Genomic DNA, 22,969 nt, shown 5'->3' with positions numbered 1-22,969 from the left:
GCACTAGGAAAAGTGTACTAGGAAAGATACACTAGGAAAGGTACACTAGGAAAAATACACTAGGAAAAGTGTACTAGGAAAGATACACTAGGAAAAGTGCACTAGGAAAAGTGCACTAGGAAAGGTACACTAGGAAAAGTGCACTAGGAAAATTGCACTAGGAAAAGTGCACTAGGAAAAGTGCACTAGGAAAAAAAGTGGAAAAGTGCACTAGGAAAAGTGCACTAGGAAAATTGCACTAGGAAAGGTACACTAGGAAAAGTGTACTAGGAAAGATACACTAGGAAAAGTGCACTAGGAAAAGTGCACTAATGCACTAAAAAGTGCACTAGGAAAAGTGCACTAGGAAAGGTACACTAAGTGTACTACACTAGGAAAAGTGCACTAGGAAAAGTGCACTAGGAAAAGTGCACTAGGAAAAGTGTACTAGGAAAGATACACTAGGAAAAGTGCACTAGGAAAAGTGCACTAGGAAAAGTGTACTAGGAAAGATACACTAGGAAAAGTGCACTAGGAAAAATACACTAGGAAAAGTGTACTAGGAAAGATACACTAGGAAAAGTGCACTAGGAAAAGTGCACTAGGAAAAGTGCACTAGGAAAAGTGCACTAGGAAAAGTGCACTAGGAAAAGTGCACTAGGAAAAGTGCACTAGGAAAAGTGCACTAGGAAAAGTGCACTAGGAAAAGTGCACTAGGAAAAGTGCACTAGGAAAAGTGAACTAGGAAAAGTGAACTAGGAAAAGTGCACTAGGAAAAGTGCACTAGGAAAAGTGCACTAGGAAAAGTGCACTAGGAAAAGTACACTAGGAAAAGTGCACTACGAAAAGTGCACTAGGAAAAGTGCACTAGGAAAAGTGCACTAGGAAAAGTGCACTAGGAAAAGTGCACTAGGAAAAGTGCACTAGGAAAAGTGCACTAGGAAAAGTGCACTAGGAAAAGTGCACTAGGAAAAGTGCACTAGGAAAAGTGCACTAGGAAAAGTGCACTAGGAAAAGTGCACTAGGAAAAGTGACTAGGAAAAGTGAACTAGGAAAAGTGCACTAGGAAAAGTGCACTAGGAAAAAGTGCACTAGGAAAAAGTGCATTAGGAAAAGTGCTAGGAAAGGTACACTAGTGCACTAGGAAAAGTGCTACTAGGAAAAGTGAACACTAGGAAAAAGTGCACTAGGAAAAGTGCACTAGGAAAAGTGCATTAGGAAAAGTGCACTAGGAAAACACTAGTGCACTAGGAAAAGTGCACTAGGAAAAGTGCACTAGGAAAAGTGCACTAGGAAAAGTGCATTAGGAAAAGTGCACTAGGAAAGGTACACTAGGAAAAGTGCACTAGGAAAAAGTGCACTAGGGAAAAGTGAACTAGGAAAAAGTGCACTAGGAAAAGTGCACTAGGAAAAGTGCACTAGGAAAAGTGCACTAGGAAAAGTGCACTAGGAAAAGTGCACTAGGAAAAGTGCACTAGGAAAAGTGCACTAGGAAAAGTGAACTAGGAAAAGTGCACTAGGAAAAGTGCACTAGGAAAAGTGCACTAGGAAAAGTGCATTAGGAAAAGTGCACTAGGAAAGGTACACTAGGAAAAGTGCACTAGGAAAAGTGCACTAGGAAAAGTGCACTAGGAAAAGTGCACTAGGAAAAGTGCACTAGGAAAAGTGCACTAGGAAAAGTGCACTAGGAAAAGTGCACTAGGAAAAGTGCACTAGGAAAAGTGCACTAGGAAAAGTGCACTAGGAAAAGTGAACTAGGAAAAGTGCACTAGGAAAAGTGCACTAGGAAAAGTGCACTAGGAAAAGTGCACTAGGAAAAGTGCACTAGGAAAAGTGCACTAGGAAAAGTGCACTAGGAAACGATGGTACTGTTAGGAAATTTTTTTTATATCAGTTAGGAGTGATATTGTGTGTGTGTGTGTGTGTGTGTGTGTGTGTGTGTGTGTGTGTGTGTGTGTGTGTGTGTGTCTGTGTGTGTGTGTGTCTGTTTGTGTGTGTCTGTGTGTGTGTGTGTCTGTGTCTGTGTGTGTATGTGTCTGTGTGCGTCTGTGTGTGTCTGTGTGTGTGTCTGTGTGTGTGTCTGTGTGTGTGTCTGTGTGTGTGTCTGTGTGTGTGTCTGTGTGTACTAACCTAATTGTGGCTTCAGGGGTCAAGACTCAGATCCTGGCCCCACCTCTTCACTGAGTGATACTAGGTCCTCTCTCTCCCTGCTCCATGAGCTTTATCATACCTCATCATAAAGCTATGTATGGTTCCTGCCGCCTCTACCTCACTTGCTAGGCTATTCCATTTCCTGTCTACTCTATGACTGAAGAAATACTTCCTAACATCCCTTTGACTCATCTGGATCTTCAACTTCCAATTGTGACCCCTTGTTTTTGTGTCCCCTCTCTGGAACATCCTGTCTCTGTCCACCTTGTCTATTCCACGCAGTATTTTGTATGTTGTTATCATGTCTCCCCTGACCCTCCTGCCCTCCAGTGTCGTCAGGCCGATTTCCCTTAACCTTTCTTCGTAGGACAATCCCCTTAGCTCCGAAACTAACCTTGTCGCAAATCTTTGCACTTTCTCTAATTTCTTAACGTGCTTGATCAAGTGCGGGTTCCAAACAGGTGCTGCATACCAATAGGGACCTGAGTACAGGGTTTACGGGTCTTGGGGGGATTTTTTTACGGGTAGGGAACGCTTTCCAGGTTTGGGCCCCCTATGCGCACAGTTATCTGGGAGGGGTTTTTGGAAGTCCGGTGTTATACTCCCCCCAAGATTTTTCTCCTTGACGAGGTTTGCAGCCCTTTGGCCACCTCCCTTTAAAAATTCCGGTCTTCTTTTCGATCTTCATGACTTGCATTTGGCGGGGCTATTCAAAGAATTTTGCCGGCCTTTTTGAAGCCCTGCTGATCCTCAACTGTTTTAATTCTCCAAATTACATCTTTGCGAACGGGGACATTTTAGTCCCCTTCCATCTGTCATTAAATATCCCAGAAAACACTGGTCCTAGGAACAGTCTGTGTGGGGGGTAGGAAGAAAAAGAGAGAAAAGATGAAAAAGGAAAAGGAAGAAGAAAGAAAAGAGAGAGAGAGAGAGAGAGAGAGAGAGAGAGAGAGAGAGAGAGAGAGAGAGAGAGAGAGAGCAACAATTTTTAATTATTACGGAGTCCTGGTGTTTTTAGATTTTTTGAGGGAAGATAACGTCATCGTTTGGCACCCTTTTGAATAACCGCTTTGAACATATTGAATGTGTTCTGAAAAAACCATAATGGGACAAAATCGTAACAGATTGAGGGAACCACGCCTATTGGCTGACAGGGCCATCTGTTGGAGGCTAACGGGCCCATAATGAAACATTTTACGAGGGCACTAGGATCAAAACAGCTGGTTTGAGCCAGCAAGAGGTTTTGGTAATTAAACATTGCGGGGGTGCATGTCCTCGGTGAAAGACTAGCTGCATTTTCTGGACACTCATTTTTTTACCATATTTCTATGGTTTTGGCACTTCAGGGCCCTCTGGGCACTCTTTGCAGGGTTTCCCACGCATTGTGATGTGTTATCCTAGAATGGGGGGAAAGAGTTGATTTCAAGCACAATCATTGAGGGTGATATAACCTCCACCTCCCCCTCTCTCTCACCACAAAAACACACACACACACACAAAGCCCAATATCCTGGGGGGGGAGGATAACAGTATGTGTTACACCTGCCATCTCATCATACCCCAAAAACCCCCACTCTCATCTTTCAAACCTCAGTAAGCCTTCATTAAAAACTTCATCAAGTAACCGGGATGTTTTAAAAAATTTCAACCTGCCTGAAAAACGATCGTTACGTACCCTCTTATTAACATACGCTTTTTTGTGAATTTGATACAAATCAATTTTTTTTTAAAGTAACCCTTCATTCCAGGTTAACCGGGCAAAATTTCGTGATATAAACTGTAAAAATTTGGTAGAATTACGACAATATGTTAGGTCAAAGGCAAAGTGCAACTAATGTGACTTTTTTTGTGAGCTTTGTAAAGCCAATAAAACAATACATGTAACCCCAGGAGTTTTGTTAACCCAAAACAAACAAACAGTTTTCCGGACCTTGCAACCCAAATCAACAATCATATCCCCAGGCCCTCTGTAAAGCCAACAAACAACCCCGATTCCAGGCCCTCTGTCAAGAATACAAACAACCCCGTATCCCCAGGCCCTCTGCAACCAATACAAACAACATCCCCCGGGACCTCTGTCAACCAATACAAAAACACACGTATCTCCAGGATTTGTCGCAAAAAAACAAAAATCTAGGACCCCCCCCAAAACCAAACCGTACCCCATTTGTCAACCCAAAACAAACAACACACATCTCCAGGACTCTGTCAAAATACAAACAAAACTATCTAAATTCTCCCCAAAATACAAACAATACACGACCGGGACCTCTCCCCCAAAAAACAAAACAACACACGTATCCCCAGGACCTCTGTCAAAAACAAACAACACACTACTCCAGGCCCTCGTCAACCAATACAAAAAATACAAGTATCTCAGGTCAGCCTTCTAAAATTAGATTATACACACAGAATGGTGTATTTATATCTATACACCCTGGTGACCACATTTATTTCATTTTAGAAAAATATTCTCGACTGGGGGTGAGAGGGAATTCAAATGAGCCGTGAACAGATGGGTTTAAAAACTTAATAAGCCGACCAACCCGCTAAGGGCAATGATTAGTCAGGTCCACAGTGAGGTTTATCTCCCAAACCCCCAAAAGTCACCATGGGGGGTGTTATCTCCCAAACCCTTTGGTCGGTAAAATGGGGAGTACAAGTCAAAACAATAAAGCGTTCGGAAAAAATGTTCACTGCGGACCCCACCATCATAAAGCCCCCAAACCTCTTACTGGGCCAACAATTAAAAACAAACTATCCACACCTCCCCGCCTCCTGTTCATATTTCCGTTTATGTTTCGTTACCTTGAAAATACTTATTACCGAGCACCTTTCCTATGGCCGGGTTGCTGACCCCCAGAGTTAAGTCTGAAAAGGAGGACCCAGCCTCTCCGACACACTTGAGTGGAAGACGAAAGGAACAGAAAGGCAGAGCAAAGGAAAACAGGAGGGGGAAGAAAAAAGATGTAGAGAAAAAGAAGTGGTGGTAGATTAAAAGGGTGTAAGTGGGGTGGAGAGAAAGAGAGATCCCCGGCAAAAAGAAAGGGGAAGGCATAGAGAGAGTGCGCGCGCAGCGGGGTGGGGTGGAGAGAGAAGAGGGGGAAGGTGGGGGGGGGAGGAGGCAAACAGAGAGAAATAGTAAAATGCCCCCCGGGCTGGGGTGGGGGGTATAGAGTAGTAGAAATGGTGGTGGCGGTGGTGGTGGGGGGGAAAAAGGGAAACAGAGAGAAAAGTAGATGGGCCGGGGCGGTGGGGGAGCAGAAAGAGGGGCCCCCGGGCGGGTGGTGGTAGAGAGTAATAAGAACAGCAACAAAAACAGGCATGCGGGTGGAAGGAAATTTAAAGGGTGGTGACTGCTTAGCCCAAACACCAGGTAAGAAGCACAACGTTCCAAGATATAAACATATAAATCGCTCCCCGTGTCTCAAGACCCCCACAACCAGGGATTCCCACGATCACTCCGCCGCTTAAGATGTAACTGGCTCTGGCAGGGCGTTTCGGCGCAACCCGATATCCGTGGAAAGGGGGTTAACATGGGGCCCACTAGCAGGGGAATGATGCACTCACCTATCTGGAAGGACTCTGACAGGTAGTGGGCAATCCCACCCGAACTGGGGGCATTCTTTTATTTTGCCATCTGATGGGATGTCGTTTCCCAAAAGAGCTTCAGCCCTTCATCTTTTGGAGATTAAAAGGAGGGTGGGGAGGGAGAGAGAGATATTTTTATTAGGGAAAAAAATCTTTCAAGGAAAGGGCCCCCAAAGAGATGGGGAGGAGCAAGACTGCCCCCCTGCAACCCCAACTAGGGGGAGTACACACACACACACCATTATTAAAACTACACCTTTATATACACAAGAGATAAAAAGGATCTACCCCTTTCCCCAGGGGCAGACCTGAGAGCCCAGGGGGAACTTAGAGAGCTCCATCATGCAGGCAAACACCACTTCAGTCGAGATAAATAACATACAAATTAAGGGATGGTGTAGGCAAAAACCCTTGACGGAGGAAGGACAAAGAAAATCCATCATAAATTAAGAAAAAACCCGACGTAGATTTAATATTTATTACGGGGAAATTAAAGGCAAGGATACGGGACATCGAAATGCTATAAAAAGCCCTTGTTATGCAGAGCATTTCCCCAAATTGGGTAAATTTTTGCCCCGGGGATGCGCCCCAATCACCCACTAACCCCCGGGCCCCCTTTCTTCTGGGTGAACACAGAAAGCAGAAAACACATCCAATGTTTCCCCCTTTTCCTGGCAATTAAACCCCGACCTCAGTGTGAAGGAGAGTTTTTGCCCCAGGCCACGGGACCAGACAACTTGCAAAGTTGGGTAATTTTTTTTTCAGACGAATTTGCTTAGCAGACCCCGCAAATATTGAGAAAAAAACAAGTAGGGAGATAAAGATAGGGAGATCATTAGAAATGAAAAGAGTTGGTTTTAAGGCCCCAAAATGGAATGGGGCGTGATGCAGGATTTTTTAAAACGCAGCTTCATGGTAGGTATAATCTCCCCAAGATGCCTAAAATAGTCTAAATATTTTTCCCTTCCTTTTCCCCAATTCCCAAACACACACACACACACACACACACACACACAAAACACACACACACACACACAAATCCATACCACAGCTTCCCCCCAACACCCAGCATAGAATCCCACAGTATGTCCGGTTCCCACCACAGGCCCCCAAACCAGGTATTGGAGGAAACTGGGTATGGTACAAAACGCTGATGGAATAAAAAAATGGGAGGAGTGGCGAAAGAGCATGAAAACGAAATACCCCGGTAAGAAATCTGATCCAAGCTATTATACAGCCACATAAAGGGGGAAAAACAGTCAGGACCGGTAACAGGCAAGGAAGGAAGGAGGAGAGAAAACAAAAAATGACGTGAAGTAGGGGAACTCAACAAGAATTCAAAGAAGTGTTCACAGGGGAAAACAAAAGGGGCTCCGAAAGACAGAGAGGTGGGGCACACCACCGGCTGGAAAATCAAAAAACGAGGAAGAAGGAAGAGGCTTTGGTGAGCAATCCCTCGGCAATGGGGCGATAACATCTCCCCGGGTCCTGGAGGGGGAGCAGGGCGCTATGTGCCTCTAACAAAAATTCAATAATCTATAAAAAAGGAGATTCCAGGCATGGAGGACAGCAAAGGGGTTCCCAATCTTAAAAAAGGAGACAGACATGAAGCACTAAACTACAGACCAGTGCCACATGTAAAAAGGCAAAGTCATGGAGAAGATTATCAGGAGAAGAGTGGTGAACCCCCAAAAAGGAATGACCCATCAACAGCCAAATGGTTTCGGGGATGGGGAACCCCTGTCACAAACCTACTGGAGTTCTATGACATGGTGACAGCAGTAAGACAAAGAGAGAGGGGGTGGGCGGATTGCTTTTTCCGACTGAAAGAAGGCGTTTGACACATTTCCCAAACAAGAGATTAGTGCAAAACGGGAGGACCAAGCAGGATAAAGGGGAAGGCCCCTACAGTGGATCGGGGAATACTTGTGGGAAGACGCAGCGAGTCATGGTACGTGGGAGGTGTCAGAGGGCGCCGGGCCAGCGGTCCCCCGGGGGTCCTAGGGCCAGTGCTGTTTCTGTTTTGGGAAAGACATGAGGGAAAGGGTAGACCAAATGTCCCCTTTTGGGATGAAAGTTTATGAGAATTCATTTGATCAAAACTAGCCAGAACCAAAAAGGGTCTGGGCAGGGTGCAGACCTGGTCCAGCAAGGGTCCCGGGGGCAACCCCCCCCCAAAAAATCAAAGTTTGGGGGAAAGGGCAAAGAAGACCGCAGACGGAACAGTCAAGGGGACCAGAGATTCAAACTTCACCAAGGAAAAAAATCTTGGGGGGAGTAAAAAGGACATCTCCTGAAGGCACATCAACCAAATAACTGCTGCAGCATATGAATCCGGGGGTGTTAGGGGAAATATTTCTTCAGCCAAGAGAACAGGAAGTGGAAAGTTTGGGGAAGGGTAGGGAGGAGGTCCCAAATAGCTTTAAGCAGAGGTATGATAAAGCTAGTTAAAGGGGGGGACCTAGTAGACCAGGGAGGGCCAGGCTAGGGCTCGACCCCCGCAACCTCAACTAGGGGGAAAATTAAAAAAAAAAAAACACAAAAAACCCCAAAAACACACAAAACACAAAACACAAAAAAAAGCCCCCCCCCCCCCCCCAAAAAAAAAAAAACAAAAACCACAACACACACACACACAACTAAAAAACACCCCAAAAAACACACACACACAACACACACACACACACACACACACACACACACACACACACACACACACACAAACACAACACACAACAACAAAAAAAGCACACACAAAAAACCCAAAAAACCCCCCAAACACAACACACAAAAACAAAAACACACAACAACAACAACAAAAAAACCCCAAAAAACAAAAAAAAAACAAAAACACAAACACAAAAACACAACACAACCAAAAAAAACAACAAAAACCCAAACACACACACACACACACACACACACACACACACACACACACACACACACACACAAGGAAGGGGAAAAGGGTAAAATAAGAAATGCCTGTTTGGGAAAAAATCTGTAAGGAAGCTAGTCTGGTATTTTTTAATTCCGTCAGAGGTCACGGGCGGGGACGGGCGGAGAGACAGACGGGGAAAAAGATGGACAGAGGACGGACAGAGGACGGAAGACAGAGGGAGACAGATGGACAGACGGAGGGCAGACGGAGGGCAGACAGAGGGGAGAAGTGGACAGACGGAGGACAACGGAGGAAGACAGCGGGGAGAACGGGGGACAGCGGGCGGACAGAGGAAGAGAATAAAAATTAAATAATATTAAAAGAATCTATAATTAGAAGATTAAAAGAAAATAATTTAAAAAAGAATAATGAATGATAAAAAAAAGAAATAGGAAAATAAGGAAAAAAAAGGAAGATAGCAAAGATAAAAGATCAGCAAAACAAAAACAAGAAAAAAAAAGACAGCAAAGGGAATAAATGCAAGTTCAGAAAGCTTGGGAAAAAATTTTTAAAAAATGAAAGTGAGGAAAGCTGAATTTTGGGGGGGGGGGGGGGGGGGGGGGGGGGGGGGGGGGGGGAGAGAGGGGGGGGGGGGGGGGGGGGGGGGGGGGGGGGTTTTGGGGGGGGGGGGGGGGGGGGGGGGGGGGAAGATCTTTTTTTGGGTCGTACAACGGAACACTTTGTTCCGTTGTAGAAAAAAAAACCCCCAAAAAAAAAACAACAACAACAAAAAACAACAACAACAAAAACAACAACAACAAAAAAAACCAAAAAATTAAAAAAAAATTTTGGGAAAATCACAAAAACAAACCTGATTTATATGTTTTTTTTTTAGGGTGGGGAGGAGGGGGTGGTTGGGGGGGGGATGGTTGGGGGGGGGATGGTTGGGGGAGGGATGGTGGGGGAGGGGGTGGTTGGAGGAGGGGGGGTTGGAGGAGGGGATGGTTGGAGGGGGGAGGGTTGAGGAGGGGGTGGTTGAGGAGGGGGTGGTGGAGGAGGGGGGGTTGGAGGAGGGGGGAGGGGGATGGTTGGGGGGAGGGGGGGTTGGGGGGGGGATGGTTGGAGGAGGGAGGTGGAGGAGGGGGTGGTTGGGGGGGGAGGGGGAGGGGGATGGTGGGGGAGGGGGTGGTTTGGGGGAGGGGGGGTTTGGGGGAGGGGGGGTTGGAGGGGGGGTTTGGGGGAGGGAGGTGGGGGGAGGAGGTTGGAGGAGGGGATGGTTGGAGGAGGATTGGGGGAGGGGGTGGGGAGGAGGGGAGGTTGGGGAGGGGGGTTGGGGGGAAGGGGGGGTTGGAGGAGGGGAGGTTGGGGGAGGGGGGGTTGGAGGGGGGGAGGGGGGGAGGATGGTTGGGGGAGGGGGGGTTGGGGGAGGGGGGTTGGAGGAGGGGGGGTTTTGGGGGGAGGGAGGTGGAGGAGGGGGGTTGGGGGAGGGGGGGTTTTGGGGGGGAGGTGGAGGAGGAGGTTGGAGGGGAGGTGGAGGAGGAGATGGGGAGGGGAGGTTTGGGGGAGGGGGGTTGGGAGGGGGGTTGGGGGAGGGGAAAGGTTTTGGAGGGGGGAAGGTTGGAGGAGGGGGAAGGTTTGGGGGAGGGGAGGTTGGAGGGGGGAGGTTGGAGGGGGGATGGTTTGGGGGAGGGGATGGTTAGGGGGGGAGGTTGGGAGGGGATTGGAGGAGGGGAGGGGGGAGGGGTGGTTTTAGGAGGATGGTTGAGGAGGGGGGTTGGAGGAGGGGAGGTTGGGGGAGGGGGTTGGAGGAGGGAGGTGGGAGGAGGGGGGGTTTGGGGGAGGGGGTGGTTTTAGGAGGGATGGTTGGGGGAGGGAGGTTGGAGGAGGGGGGGTTGGGGGAGGAAGGTTGGAGGAGGAAGGTTGGGGGAGGGAGGGTTGGAGGAGGAGGTTGGAGGGGGGGAGGTTGGGGGAGGGGGTGGTTGAGGAGGGGGGGTTGGGGGAGGGGGGGTTGGGGGAGGGGGGGTTGGGGGGAGGGAGGTTGGGGGGGGGAGGTTGGGGGGAGGGAGGTTTGGGGGAGGAGGTTGGGGGGGGGAGGTAGGAGGGGAGTTGGGGGAGGGGAGGTTGGGGGGAGGGAGGTTGGAGGAGGGGAGGTTGGAGGGGGGGAGGTTTGGGGGAGGGGATGGTTTGGGGGAGGGGGGGTTGGGGGAGGGGAGGTTGGAGGAGGGAGGTGGAGGAGGGGAGGTTGGGGGGGGGGAGGTGGGGGGGGATTTGGGGGGGGGATGGTGGAGGAGGGGGGGGTTGGAGGAGGGGGGTGGAGGGGGGGAGGAGGGGGGTTGGGGAGGGGGGGTTTGGGGGAGGATGGTGGGGGGGGGAGGTTGGGGGAGGGGGGGTGGGGGAGGGGAGGGGAGGGGAGGTTGGGGGAGGAGGTTGGAGGAGGGGGGGTTGGGGGAGGGAGGTTTGGGGGAGGAGGTTGGAGGAGGGGGTGGGGAGGAGGGGAGGTGGAGGAGGGGGTGGTTGGAGGGGGGGGTGGAGGAGGGGATGGTTGGAGGGGGGAGGTTGGAGGAGGAGATGGTTGGAGGAGGAGGGGAGGAGGGGGTGGTTGGGGGAGGGGGTTGGAGGGGATGGTTTGGGGGAGGGGAGGGGAGGGGGATGGTTGGGAGGGGACGTTGGGGGGAGGGGGGTTGGGGGGAGGGATGGTTGGAGGGGAGGTTGACGAGATGGTTGGGGGGAGGGGGGGTTTGGGGGAGGGGGCGTTGGAGGAGGGGGGGTTGGAGGAGGGGGGGTTGGGAGGGGAGGTTGGGGGAGGACCGGAGGAGGGGGGGTTGGGAGGGGGCGGAAAGGGGAGGTTTGGGGGAGGATGGTTTGGGGGAGGGGGGGTTGGAGGAGGGGGGATGGTTGGAGGAGGGGGTGCTTGGGGGGAGGGGTGCTTGGAGGAGGGATGCTTGGAGGAGGGGGTGTGGAGGAGGGGGTGGTTGGAGAAGGGGGGGTTGGAAGGAGGGGAGGTTGGAGGAGGGGGTGGTTGGGGGGGGGATGGTTGGAGGAGGTATGGGTGGGGGAGGGGGTGGTTGGAGGGGGGGATGGTTGGAGGAGGGGTGGGAGGAGGGGGTGCTTGAAGGAGGGGGTGCTTGGAGGAGGGGGGTGCTTGGGGGGGGGATGCTTGAGGGAGGAGGGTTAAGGAGGGGGGGTTTGGGGGAGGGGGTGGTTAGGGGGATGGTTGGAGGAGGGGATGGTTTGGGGGAGGGGGTGGTTTGGGGGAGGGGGTGGTTTGGGGGAGGGGAGGTTGGAGGAGGGGATGGTTGGGGGAGGGATGGTTGGAGGAGGGAGGTTTTAGGGGGGGGATGCTTTGGGGGAGGGGGTGCTTTGGGGGGGAGGTTGAAGGGGGGGGAGGTTGGAGGAGGGGTGGTTGGAGAGGGGATGGTTGGGGGAGGGGGTGGGGAGGGGGGGTTTGGGGGAGGGAGGTTGAAGGGGGGGAGGTTGGAGGAGGAGAGGTTTGGGGGAGGAGGGTTGGAGGGGGATGGTTGGGGGAGGGGATGGTTGGGAAGGGGGTGGTTGGGGAAGGGGTGGTTTGGAGGGGGATGGTTGGGGAAAGGGGGTGGTTGGGGGAGGGAAGTTGGAGGAGGGGGAGGGTGAAGGAGGGGGGGTTGGAGGAGGGGGTGGTTGGGGGAGGGGGGGTTGGGGGAGGATGGTTTGGGGGAGGATGGTTGGGGGAGGAGGTTTTGGGAAAAGGGGAAAGGGTGGGGGGGGGATGGTTGGAGGGGGGGGAGGGGAGGAGGAGGTGAAGGAGGGGGGGGGAGGAAAAAAGGTTTGGGGGGGGATGGGAGGAGGGATGGTTGGAGGAGGATGGTTTTGGGGGAGGGGGTGGTAAAGGGGGGATTTGGAGGAGAGGATTGGGGGGAGGGGGTGGATGGAGGAGGGGGGGTTTGGGGGAGGATGGTTGGAGAGGGGATGGTTGGGGGAGGGGATGGTTGGAGGGGGGGATTGTTGGAGGAGGGGGTGGTTGGGGGAGGGGTGGTTTGGGGAGGGGGTGGTTGGAGGGGGGGATGGATGGAGAGGGGGTTGGAGTGGGAAGGGGGGGAGGGGGGGAGTTTGGGGGAGGGGGTGGTTGAGGAGGGAAGTTTAGGGGAAGGTGAGGGGGGGATGGTTGGAGGAGGGGATGGTTGGGGGAGGGGAAAGGCGGAGGGAAAAGGTTGGGGGAGGGGGTGGTGGGGGAGGGGAAGGGTTTGGGGGAGAGACGGGAGGGAGGGGAGGAGGGGATGCTTGGGGGAGGGGGTCTTGGAGGGGGGGAAGGGGGGGGATTTTGGGGGAGGGGATGGTTTTGGGGGAGGGATGTTTTGGGGGAGGGGGTGGTGGGGAAAAGGATGGTTGGGGGGAGGGGGTGGTTGGAGGAGGGGGGGTGGAGGGGGGATGGTTGGAGGGGGGGATGGTTTGGGGAAAAGGGGGGATGGTTTGGAGGAGGATCTTGGGGGGGAGGGGATTTGGGGGAGGGGGTTGAAGGAGGGGGGGTTAGAGGGGGTTGGGGGAGGGGGTGGTTGGGGGAGGGGGTGGGTGGAGGGGGGGATGGGGGAGGGGGGATGGTTGGAGGGGATGGTTGGGAGGTGCTTTGGGGGAGGGGTGGTTGGGGGAGGATGGTTGGGGGAGGATGCGGGGGGGATGGTTGGGAGGGGGGGGGGAGGAGGGGATGATTGGGGAGGGGGGTTTTAGAGGAGGGGGTGGTTGGAGGAGGGGGGGTGGTTGGAGGAGGGGGGGGAGGAGGAGGGGATTGGGGGGGGGTTGGAGGAGGGGGTTTTAGGGGGATGGTGGAGGAGGGTATGGTTGGAGGAGGATGGTTTGAGGGGGGGATGGTTGGAGGGGGGGATGGGGGAGGAGGGGAAAGGGGTGGAGGAGGAATGGTGGAGGAGGGGGGGTTTTGGGGGAGGATTTGGAGGAGGAGATGGTGGAGGAGGATGGGGAGAGGGGGAAAGGTTGGAGGAGGGGGGGTTGGGGAGGGGATGGTTTTGGGGAGGGGAGGAGGGGGTGGGGAGGAGGGGGAATGGTTTGAGGAGGAGGATTGGTTGGGGGAGGGGGAAATTTTTTGGGAAACAGGGGAGGGGGAAACTAGGTAAAGGGGGGGGGGAGGGGTGGTGGAAGGGGGTGGAGGAGGGAAGGGGGGAAGGAGGGTAGGGGGGGGGGTAGGCGGTGAAGGGGGTTGGGGGGGGGGTGGGGGGGGGAAAATATAATTCCAATGTTAATCATTTTAAAGATACTCCCCCTCAAAATAATAATAATAATAATAAAAATAAATAATAATAATAATAATAATAAAAAAAAAAAAAAAAAAAAAAATGTCGTTTTATTTTAATTAAAAAATAATAAAAAAATAATAATTTCAATAATTTAAAATAATAATGTTAAATGAAAAAAATAACATCAGCCAACCATCATATTTTTTAAATAATTTTTTTGAAATTGCAAAACAAAATAGTCATTACTCTTTTTTGTTGGGTTAATATTTCGCTAATCTGTAAGACAAACAAAATTTTTGTCAGGTGAAAATAGATGGGCACACAGTGTTGAACTTTACTATGTAACTCTGAGATTGCTTTAATTTTTTTGACGGCTGCGTTTATTCATTAATTTTGAAAATGCGTAACGAAATTTATTGTAAGCTAATTAAATATATATGTTAATAATATATAGAGAAAACATTGTGCATTTTGTCTTTTACTCTTTTGAGAGAGAGAGAGAGAGAGAGAGAGAGAGAGAGAGAGAGAGAGAGAGAGAGAGAGAGCAGGCATCTCACATAGGCAGCCTCGGTTTGATTCCTTTGTCTTCGATACAAAGTCAGAGTTGTCACACTTGATCTTTGCCGATGACACGAGTCTTTTGGGAGATTCAGAAGAGAAGTGGGAAAAGTTGGTGAAGGAAACTGAGAGATGGAGAAGAAGGAAACTAAAACTGTACTTAGGGAAGAGAAAGATAATGAGGATAACAAATAACCTTAGCAATGAAAGATTGAATATCAGATTGGAGTGTGGAGCAGCTAAATATATTTGGACATTTGGTAGTTAACTGGTAGACAAATGAGTGCAGAAAGAACAAGGCGAGCCATAAATTAGAAGAGGGAAAAAAGTGAGTGATGCCTTGAGGCATCTGTGGGGACAAAACAATTTATTTATGAAACAGGAAGAGTAATGTACCACAGTACAGTGGTACCATTATGTGTAGTTCTGTTGAGAAAGCGAAGGCGTGACAACTGGCCAGAATTACTGATATAATTTGCATTTTAGGATTTTCCATGCTTTCTCCTATTGGTTGAGCCCAATAAGTGCATGACCTTCTCACCTGTGCCAGGTCTGTGTGCCAATATTCACTGTTACACCACACCATTTACCTATAATTTTATAGGCGAATGAACAATGTTACCTTGATTTGTTCAACCAGGCCTTCTTGGATATTTTCTAAAATAATACAGAGAGGAAGGCTGACTCTCTCTCTCTCTCTCTCTCTCTCTCTGCCGTACAGTAACCATAATGTATAAAGTATTTACTCAATCACTGTATATACAGAAGACTGTCTAAATATTTGAGAAGTGAGGGAGAACACGGGGTTTTGTTCATTAATGAACACTATTTAATTCTTTGTATAGATACACATTTTCCTAGTGTAAAAATATTAAAGTGTGTATGTTTAGTGTTTCACCTTCCTGACCTTATTATGAGTGTTTATTAAGCACTGAGGTTCACCCTTGGTGGTAAAACATTGTGGAAACACTCTTGGTAGGGCCTGCATAAACGTCTGTAAGTGTGATTCAGAGTGGGAAATCCGTGGCAATGACACAAGTACAAATACGTAATAAAGGGGAAGGGGTCGTTCCAGGAAGGGTTGGAGGGAGCGGGTAAAGGTTTTAAGTGCTGGGTGATGAACATTCAACAGGCGTGCTGCTGACGTGCTGTTGGAGTGTTAGCAAGGTAATATTTATATAGATATTCAGAGAAACTAGTTAGCTGCACTTGAATCCCGGAGGTGGGAAGTACAGTGCCTGCACTCTGAAGGAGGACTGGGGATTGTTAGGTAAGACACATATGCAACAGTTAGGTATCTTTATTTTGAAACGTTTCGCCTACACAGTAGGCTTCTTCAGTCGAGTACAGAAAAGTTGATAGAAGCAGAAGATACTTGAAGACGATGTAATCAGTCCATCATCGTCTTCAAGTATCTTCTGCTTCTATCAACTTTTCTGTACTCGACTGAAGAAGCCTACTGTGTAGGCGAAACGTTTCAAAATAAAGATACCTAACTGTTGCATATGTGTCTTACCTAACAATCTGTCGGTATTTTATACCATTTTAATGAGGACTGGGGATGTTACAGTCCTGGAGGTGGGAAGTAGAGTGCCTGCACTCTGAAGGATGACCGGCGATGTTGCAGTCCTGGAGGTGGGAAGTACAGTGTCTGCACTCTAAAGGAAGACTGAGGATGTTACAGTCCTGGAGGTGGGAAGTACAGTGTCTGCACTCTGAAGGAACACTGGGGATGTTACAGTCCTGGAGGTGGAAAGTATAGTGTCTGCACTCTGAAGGAAGACTGGGGATGTTACAGTCCTGGAGGTGGGAAGTACAGTGTCTGCACTCTGAAGGAACACTGGGGATGTTACAGTCCTGGAGGTGGGAAGTACAGTGTCTGCACTCTGAAGGAACACTGGGGATGTTACAGTCCTGGAGGTGGGAAGTACAGTGTCTGCACTCTGAAGGAACACTGGGGATGTTACAGTCCTGGAGGTGGGAAGTACAGTGTCTGCACTCTGAAGGAACACAGTGGGGATACAGTTCTGCACTCTGAAGGAACACTGGGGATGTTACAGTCCTGGAGGTGGGAAGTACAGTGTCTGCACTCTGAAGGAACACTGGGGATGTTACAGTCCTGGAGGTGGGAAGTACAGTGTCTGCACTCTGAAGGAACACTGGGGATGTTACAGTCCTGGAGGTGGGAAGTACAGTGTCTGCACTCTGAAGGAACACTGGGGATGTTACAGTCCTGGAGGTGGGAAGTACAGTGTCTGCACTCTGAAGGAACATGTTACAGTCCTGGGGATACAGTTACTCTGAAGTGGGGATGTTACAGTCTGGAGGTGGGAAGTACAGTGTCTGCACTCTGAAGGAAGGGGATGTTACTCCTGGAGGATACAGTTACAAAGTGGGGATGTTACAGTCTGGAGGTGGGAAGTACAGTGTCTGCACTCTGAAGGAACACTGGGGATGTTACAGTCCTGGAGGTGGGAAGTACAGTGTCTGCACTCTGAAGGAACTGGGGACTCCTGGAGGATACAGTGTCTGCACTCTGAAGTGGGGATGTTACAGTCTGGAGGTGGGAAGTACAGTGTCTGCACTCTGAAGGAACACTGGGGATGTTACAGTCCTGGAGGTGGGAAGTACAGTGTCTGCACTCTGAAGGAACACTGGGGATGTTACAGTCCTGGAGGTGGGAAGTACAGTGTCTGCACTCTGAAGGAACACTGGGGATGTTACAGTCCTGGAGGTGGGAAGTACAGTGTCTGCACTCTGAAGGAACACTGGGGATGTTACAGTCCTGGAGGTGGGAAGTACAGTGTCTGCACTCTGAAGGAACACTGGGGATGTTACAGTCCTGGAGGTGGGAAGTACAGTGTCTGCACTCTGAAGGAACACTGGGGATGTTACAGTCCTGGAGGTGGGAAGTACAGTGTCTGCACTCTGAAGGAACACTGGGGATGTTGTAGCTCGGAGGATAATCTGAACTATAATGTCAACACTCTCCTGGCAAGACAGTGATTGAAGGAATAACGGTGAATGTGTTTTAACTTATTTTTATCAGTTTACCCTGCCTCACTTCTTCCCTCCCGCCACCACCTCTCCAACAGTGCTCCCCCACCACCCCTCCAACAGTGCTCCTCCACCACCCCTCCAACAGTGCTCCTTCTCGTCTCTTCCTAATCTAAAATACATTTCAACTAAACGAGAAAAAGTTAAGAGAACAAAGACAAAAAATAAATTAATTTGAGTACTAAAAAAACATTGTTGTATTTTCCTGTGCGGCGACTACAGACGCATGGAAGCGTATTTAACCAACGCATGGAGGCGCATTTAACCAACGCATGGAGGCGCATTTAACGAACACCCGGAGGCACATTTAATAAACACATGGAGCCACATTTAACGGACGTATAGAACCTGATTTAACTAACACGTGGAGGCTAATTAACGAACGTCATGGAGCCGCATTTAACTAGCGCACGGAGACGCATTTAACGAACCCCCTAAAAGCGGATTCAAAGAGCTCGGGAAAGCGGATTCAACGAACAAGAACCGAACAAAAGCTTCAGAAATTTGAGCAGCATATTTATACAAGACAATGAGAGAACACAAGCATGAAGAAGGAGAAGACTCGAAATTAAAAAAAGAAAGGCTTATTTAGCCTTACATATATAAATATAAATATATATATATATATATATATATATATATATATATATATATATATATATATATATATATATATATATATATATATATATATATATATATATATATATAGTGTGTGTGTGTAACATAAACATAAGAGGACAAACTCGCCGATAAAAAAGCACAATAAAGCAAAAATATAAGTGGACCCTCGAATTTAGTCGTGCCTTTTCTGTACGCAAAACTATTTTTATTATCTATAAAATGTATTTTTTTGTTAATATTTTTGGGTGTCTGGAATGGTTTAATTGAATTTACAATATTTCCTATGGGAAATATTAACAAAAAATACATTTTATAGATAATAAAAATAGTTTTGCATACAGAAAAGGCACGACTAAATTCGAGGGTCCACTGTATATATAAATTTTTCCCTTTTCCCGAGGCAGCCGGAGTGCCAATGCATTAGCTGGACAGTGCCATGAAGAGGCACCTTTGTGGGCTGTGTAGCGGTGACAATGGCACTGTCACCCAGGGATTCACGAGGTGCCACAACTGATCCCTGTTGAGACTTTCAACAGATAGAACAAGACTGAGAGATGGTAGCAACGGTTGATGTTCCAAGGAGGGTTGCATTCAGGCTCTTGATTCAAGGAACTAGAGCTAACCTCCCCTTCGTCGGATCGAAACTGATTACCTCCCATTCCCCAGGTGACCTTTGGAAGGTCACCTGTGCAGGATATGATTACCTCCCATTCCCCAGGTGACCTTTGGAAGGTCACCTGTGCAGGATATGATTACCTCCCATTCCCCAGGTGACCTTTGGAAGGTCACCTGTGCAGGATATGATTACCTCCCATTCCCCAGGTGACCTTTGGAAGGTCACCTGTGCAGGATTTCTGTAGTTTTATAACAAGATTGTTGTTGGTGTGGTAGCTATGGAATTGTGGTGATTGTATTGGCTACATTATTGTATACCTGGAGACAGTTTCGGGGGTCAACGCCCCCATGGCCCGGTCTTAGACCAGGCTTCGTACGTGTATAATGTATTAAATAAATGTGAACAATGATGTTGTATGTGTATCATGTATTGTATTGTATTTTTATTTGGTAGATTAACATGAATGAAATTTAGCGTCTTATTAAATGTAAATGAAAAGCAAAAGCATAATCAAAAAACAAAATTGTAAATCAAGACCAAAAATGTAAATCAGCATCAAAAAATTTTATGCTAAAAGTTGTAAATCAACCAAAAATGTAAATCAAAACTAAAAATTTTGTCGCAGAAATTCCTGATTTGATTTCAAAGCTGCAGGGATCTGGGTTCCTATATCGGTCTAGGACCGAGCATTCTCCCGGTCAGCCGCGGCTCCGATATCGGTCTAGGACCGAGCATTCTCCCGGTCAGCCGCGGCTCCGATATCGGTCTAGGACCGAGCATTCTCCCGGTCAGCCGCGGCTCCGATATCGGTCTAGGACTGAGCATTCTGCCTCTTCAGCCCTGGAAATCCCATGGACCTGATGCGATTTATGGTAAGTCCCACTATACCTCTTTCTCAGAGACGACAGTCGACCTCTCTTTATCTATCTTTCTTATTCTCTCTCTCCTATTTATCTGAGCCTAAACCAACATCAGAAGTACCTACTCCAGTAACTCACCTTAAATATATACAAGCAACAGTTCACCTGAGCAGTACCTACTGTCCTCACTCACTTGAGCATCAACCCCAGAACCTACTTCCCCCCACTCACCTGGGCATCAACCCCAGTACCTACTGTCCCCACTCACCTGAGCATCAACCCCAGTACCTACTGTCCCCACTCACTTGAGCATCAACCCCAGAACCTACTGCCCCCAGTCACCTGGGCATCAACCCCAGCACCTACTGTCTCCACTCACCTGAGCATATAAAGAATCTCGCCCATAGGGTTGATACGGACAAGGACGTTGGGTACTGTCACAAACTGGAACTCTGCGTGCTTGGCGTTGGGGAAGTAAACCTCAGGCTTCCAGATAGCTTTGACGAGGTTGGGATCATTCAGGTCCAGAGGTTGTTGGATGTCTGCGTGGTTGAGACGCTCATCCACCCAGGCCTGCCGGAGGTACAAGTCCACCTGGTAGTCCTGAAAGACAGCAGCAAACCCAGAGGTAAGGAGAAGGCTGAAAATAAGAGAGGAATCGACGTATATATGACGATGGTTCCTTATTCTCACTGATTAGGAGACATAAAAGTGACAATATCGTGGCTGGAACAATTCTCTCTCTCTCTCTCTCTCTCTCTCCCTCTCTCAGGCATTCAGAATATTTTTAATTTACTATCCAAACAAAAACGAAGTAATTCCGCAGTATCGAAACTTTAAAAGCTTTTAAAGCTGGAGTCATGTTGACTTTTATATGTATATACAACAATCATATACATGCAGAATGAAACATATATGAACGTGAGCTTGAACTGAAAGATCCGGGTTCGATCTCGGGGCGGGTAGAGACACTGGCCGTCTTTCCTTACACCTGCTGCACTTATTCACGTGGTAGTAAATATGTACCCGGGAGTTGGTCGACCGTTGTTGGTGGCATCCTGGGGGAAGGGTTGTAGGTAGTATGTCTTTAGATAATGATGGGTATTAAAGTGAGCCAAGGTAGATTAACAGATTATAGCCAGTAAATGAACAGATGTAAGACGACAGTTCTTATCCTGTAAATGAACTGAGGTAAGACGACAGTTCTTATCCTGTAAATGAACTAAGGTAAGATGACAGTTCTTATCCTGTAAATGAACTAAGGTAAGATGACAGTTCTTATCCTGTAAATGAACAGATGTAAGATGACAGTTCTTATCCTGTAAATGAACTAAGGTAAGATGACAGTTCTTATCCTGTAAATGAACAGATGTAAGACGACAGTTCTTATCCTGTAAATGAACAGATGTAAGATGACAGTTCTTATCCTGTAAATGAACAGATGTAAGATGACAGTTCTTATCCTGTAAATGAACAGATGTAAGACGACAGTTCTTATCCTGTAAATGAACAGATGTAAGACGACAGTTTTTATCCTGTAAATGAACAGATGTAAGATGACAGTTCTTATCCTGTAAATGAACTAAGGTAAGATGACAGTTCTTATCCTGTAAATGAACTAAGGTAAGATGACAGTTCTTATCCTGTAAATGAACTGAGGTAAGACAAGTTCTTATCCTGTATATGAGCTAAGACAGGTTAACAGGTTTTCCCAAGTCTCATCTTTTCATCCAAATTCTGGTTTCTCTGCCACACTCGGTGGTACAGGCTACACAGTTCCCAACACAGTCTATACAAACCACACTGTTAGAAAACAGAAATTTTGAACAATTTCGCGGTCAAATGAGCCCACCTTCCAATCTATGGAAGTAATTATCTGGGAATAATGATAATGAACTACACGAGGGTCATTAAGGCTCTCACCTGTGCAGTAACATCAATATCAAATCAACTATTAAAGCAGGTATTGCAATAACACGTTCAGAACCTGTCGTTGGCACTCTACACTGCCAGTAGACTCTGCAACAATCCCAGTAGGTGCATAGCCATGAATCAGTGCCAGTACACACCACAAGTGCCAGAAAACACTGCAAGAGGGCCGGAAAATACTATTACAGTGCCAGGTGTGAGGCCACTGTGTACACAACTGGGAGGCCACTGTGTGTACACAGCTGGGAGGTCATTGTGTGTACACAGCTGGGAGGCCACCGTGTGTTCACAGCTGGGAGGCCACCGTGTGTACACAGCTGGGAGGCCACCGTGTGTACACCGCTGGGAGGGCACCGTGTGTCCACATCTGGGAGGCCACCGTGTGTACACAGCTGGGAGGCCACCGTGTGTACACAGCTGGGAGGCCACCGTGTGTACACAGCTGGGAGGCCACCGTGTGTACACAGCTGGGAAGCCACTGTGTGTACACAGCTGGGAGGCCACTGTGTGTACACAGCTGGGAGGCCACTGTGTGTACACAGCTGGGAGGCCACCGTGTGTACACAGCTGGGAGGCCACCGTGTGTACACAGCTGGGAGGCCACTGTGTGTACACAGCTGGGAGGCCACTGCGTGTGCACAGCTGGGAGGCCACCGTGTCTACACAGCTGGGAGGACACCGTGTGTACACAGCTGGGAGGCCACCGTGTGTACACAGCTGGGAGGCCACCGTGTGTACACAGCTGGGAGGCCACTGTGTGTACACAGCTGGGAGGCTACCGTGTGTACACAGCTGGGAGGCCACTGTGTGTACACAGCTGGGAGGCTACCGTGTGTACACAGCTGGGAGACCACCGTGTGTACACAGCTGGGAGGCCACTGTGTGTACACAGCTGGGAGGCCACCGTGTGTACACAGCTGGGAGGCCACCGTGTGTACACAGCTGGGAGGCCACCGTGTGTACACAGCTGGGAGGCCACTGTGTGTACACAGCTGGGAGGCCACCGTGTGTACACAGCAGGGAGGCCACCGTGTGTACACAGCTGGGAGGCCACTGTGTGTACACAGCTGGGAGGCCACTGTGTGTACACAGCTGGGAGGCCACAGTGTGTACACAGCTGGGAGGCCACCGTGTGTACACAGCTGGGAGGCCACCGTGTGTACACAGCTGGGAGGCCACTGTGTGTACACAGCTGGGAGGCCACCGTGTGTACACAGCCGGGAGGCCACCGTGTGTACACAGCTGGGAGGCCACTGTGTGTACACAGCTGGGAGGCCACTGTGTGTACACAGCTGGGAGGCCACTGTGTGTACACAGCTGGGAGGCCACTGTGTATACACAGCTGGGAGGCCACTGTGTACACAGCTGGGAGGCCACTGTGTGTACACAGCTGGGAGGCCACTGTGTGTACACAGCTGGGAGGCCACTGTGTGTACACAGCTGGGAGGCCACTGTGTGTACACAGCTGGGAGGCCACTGTGTGTACACAGCTGGGAGGCCA

At 49.2% G+C, this 22,969-nt stretch overlaps 1 protein-coding gene across 1 annotated transcript in view; it reads right to left on the bottom strand.

Moving 5' to 3' along the window:
- Window positions 1-22,969, bottom strand: part of LOC138855150 (glycine receptor subunit alpha-4-like) — a 168,267-nt gene that overhangs the window by 49,249 nt on the left and 96,049 nt on the right. Inside the window, exons 4-5 of the mRNA XM_070102650.1 lie at window positions 19,919-20,142; window positions 14,779-14,951 (exon numbers count right to left, since the gene is read on the bottom strand). Of these exons, the coding sequence (XP_069958751.1) occupies window positions 14,779-14,951; window positions 19,919-20,142 (397 nt within the window). The remainder of the gene's footprint in view (window positions 1-14,778; window positions 14,952-19,918; window positions 20,143-22,969) is intronic.

This window comes from Cherax quadricarinatus, chromosome 83, assembly GCF_038502225.1.
Source record: "Cherax quadricarinatus isolate ZL_2023a chromosome 83, ASM3850222v1, whole genome shotgun sequence".
Classification (NCBI taxonomy): Eukaryota; Metazoa; Arthropoda; class Malacostraca; order Decapoda; family Parastacidae; genus Cherax; species Cherax quadricarinatus.
Note: the sequence above shows the minus strand (reverse complement) of the source record. Positions and strands in the feature narration are given on the sequence as shown.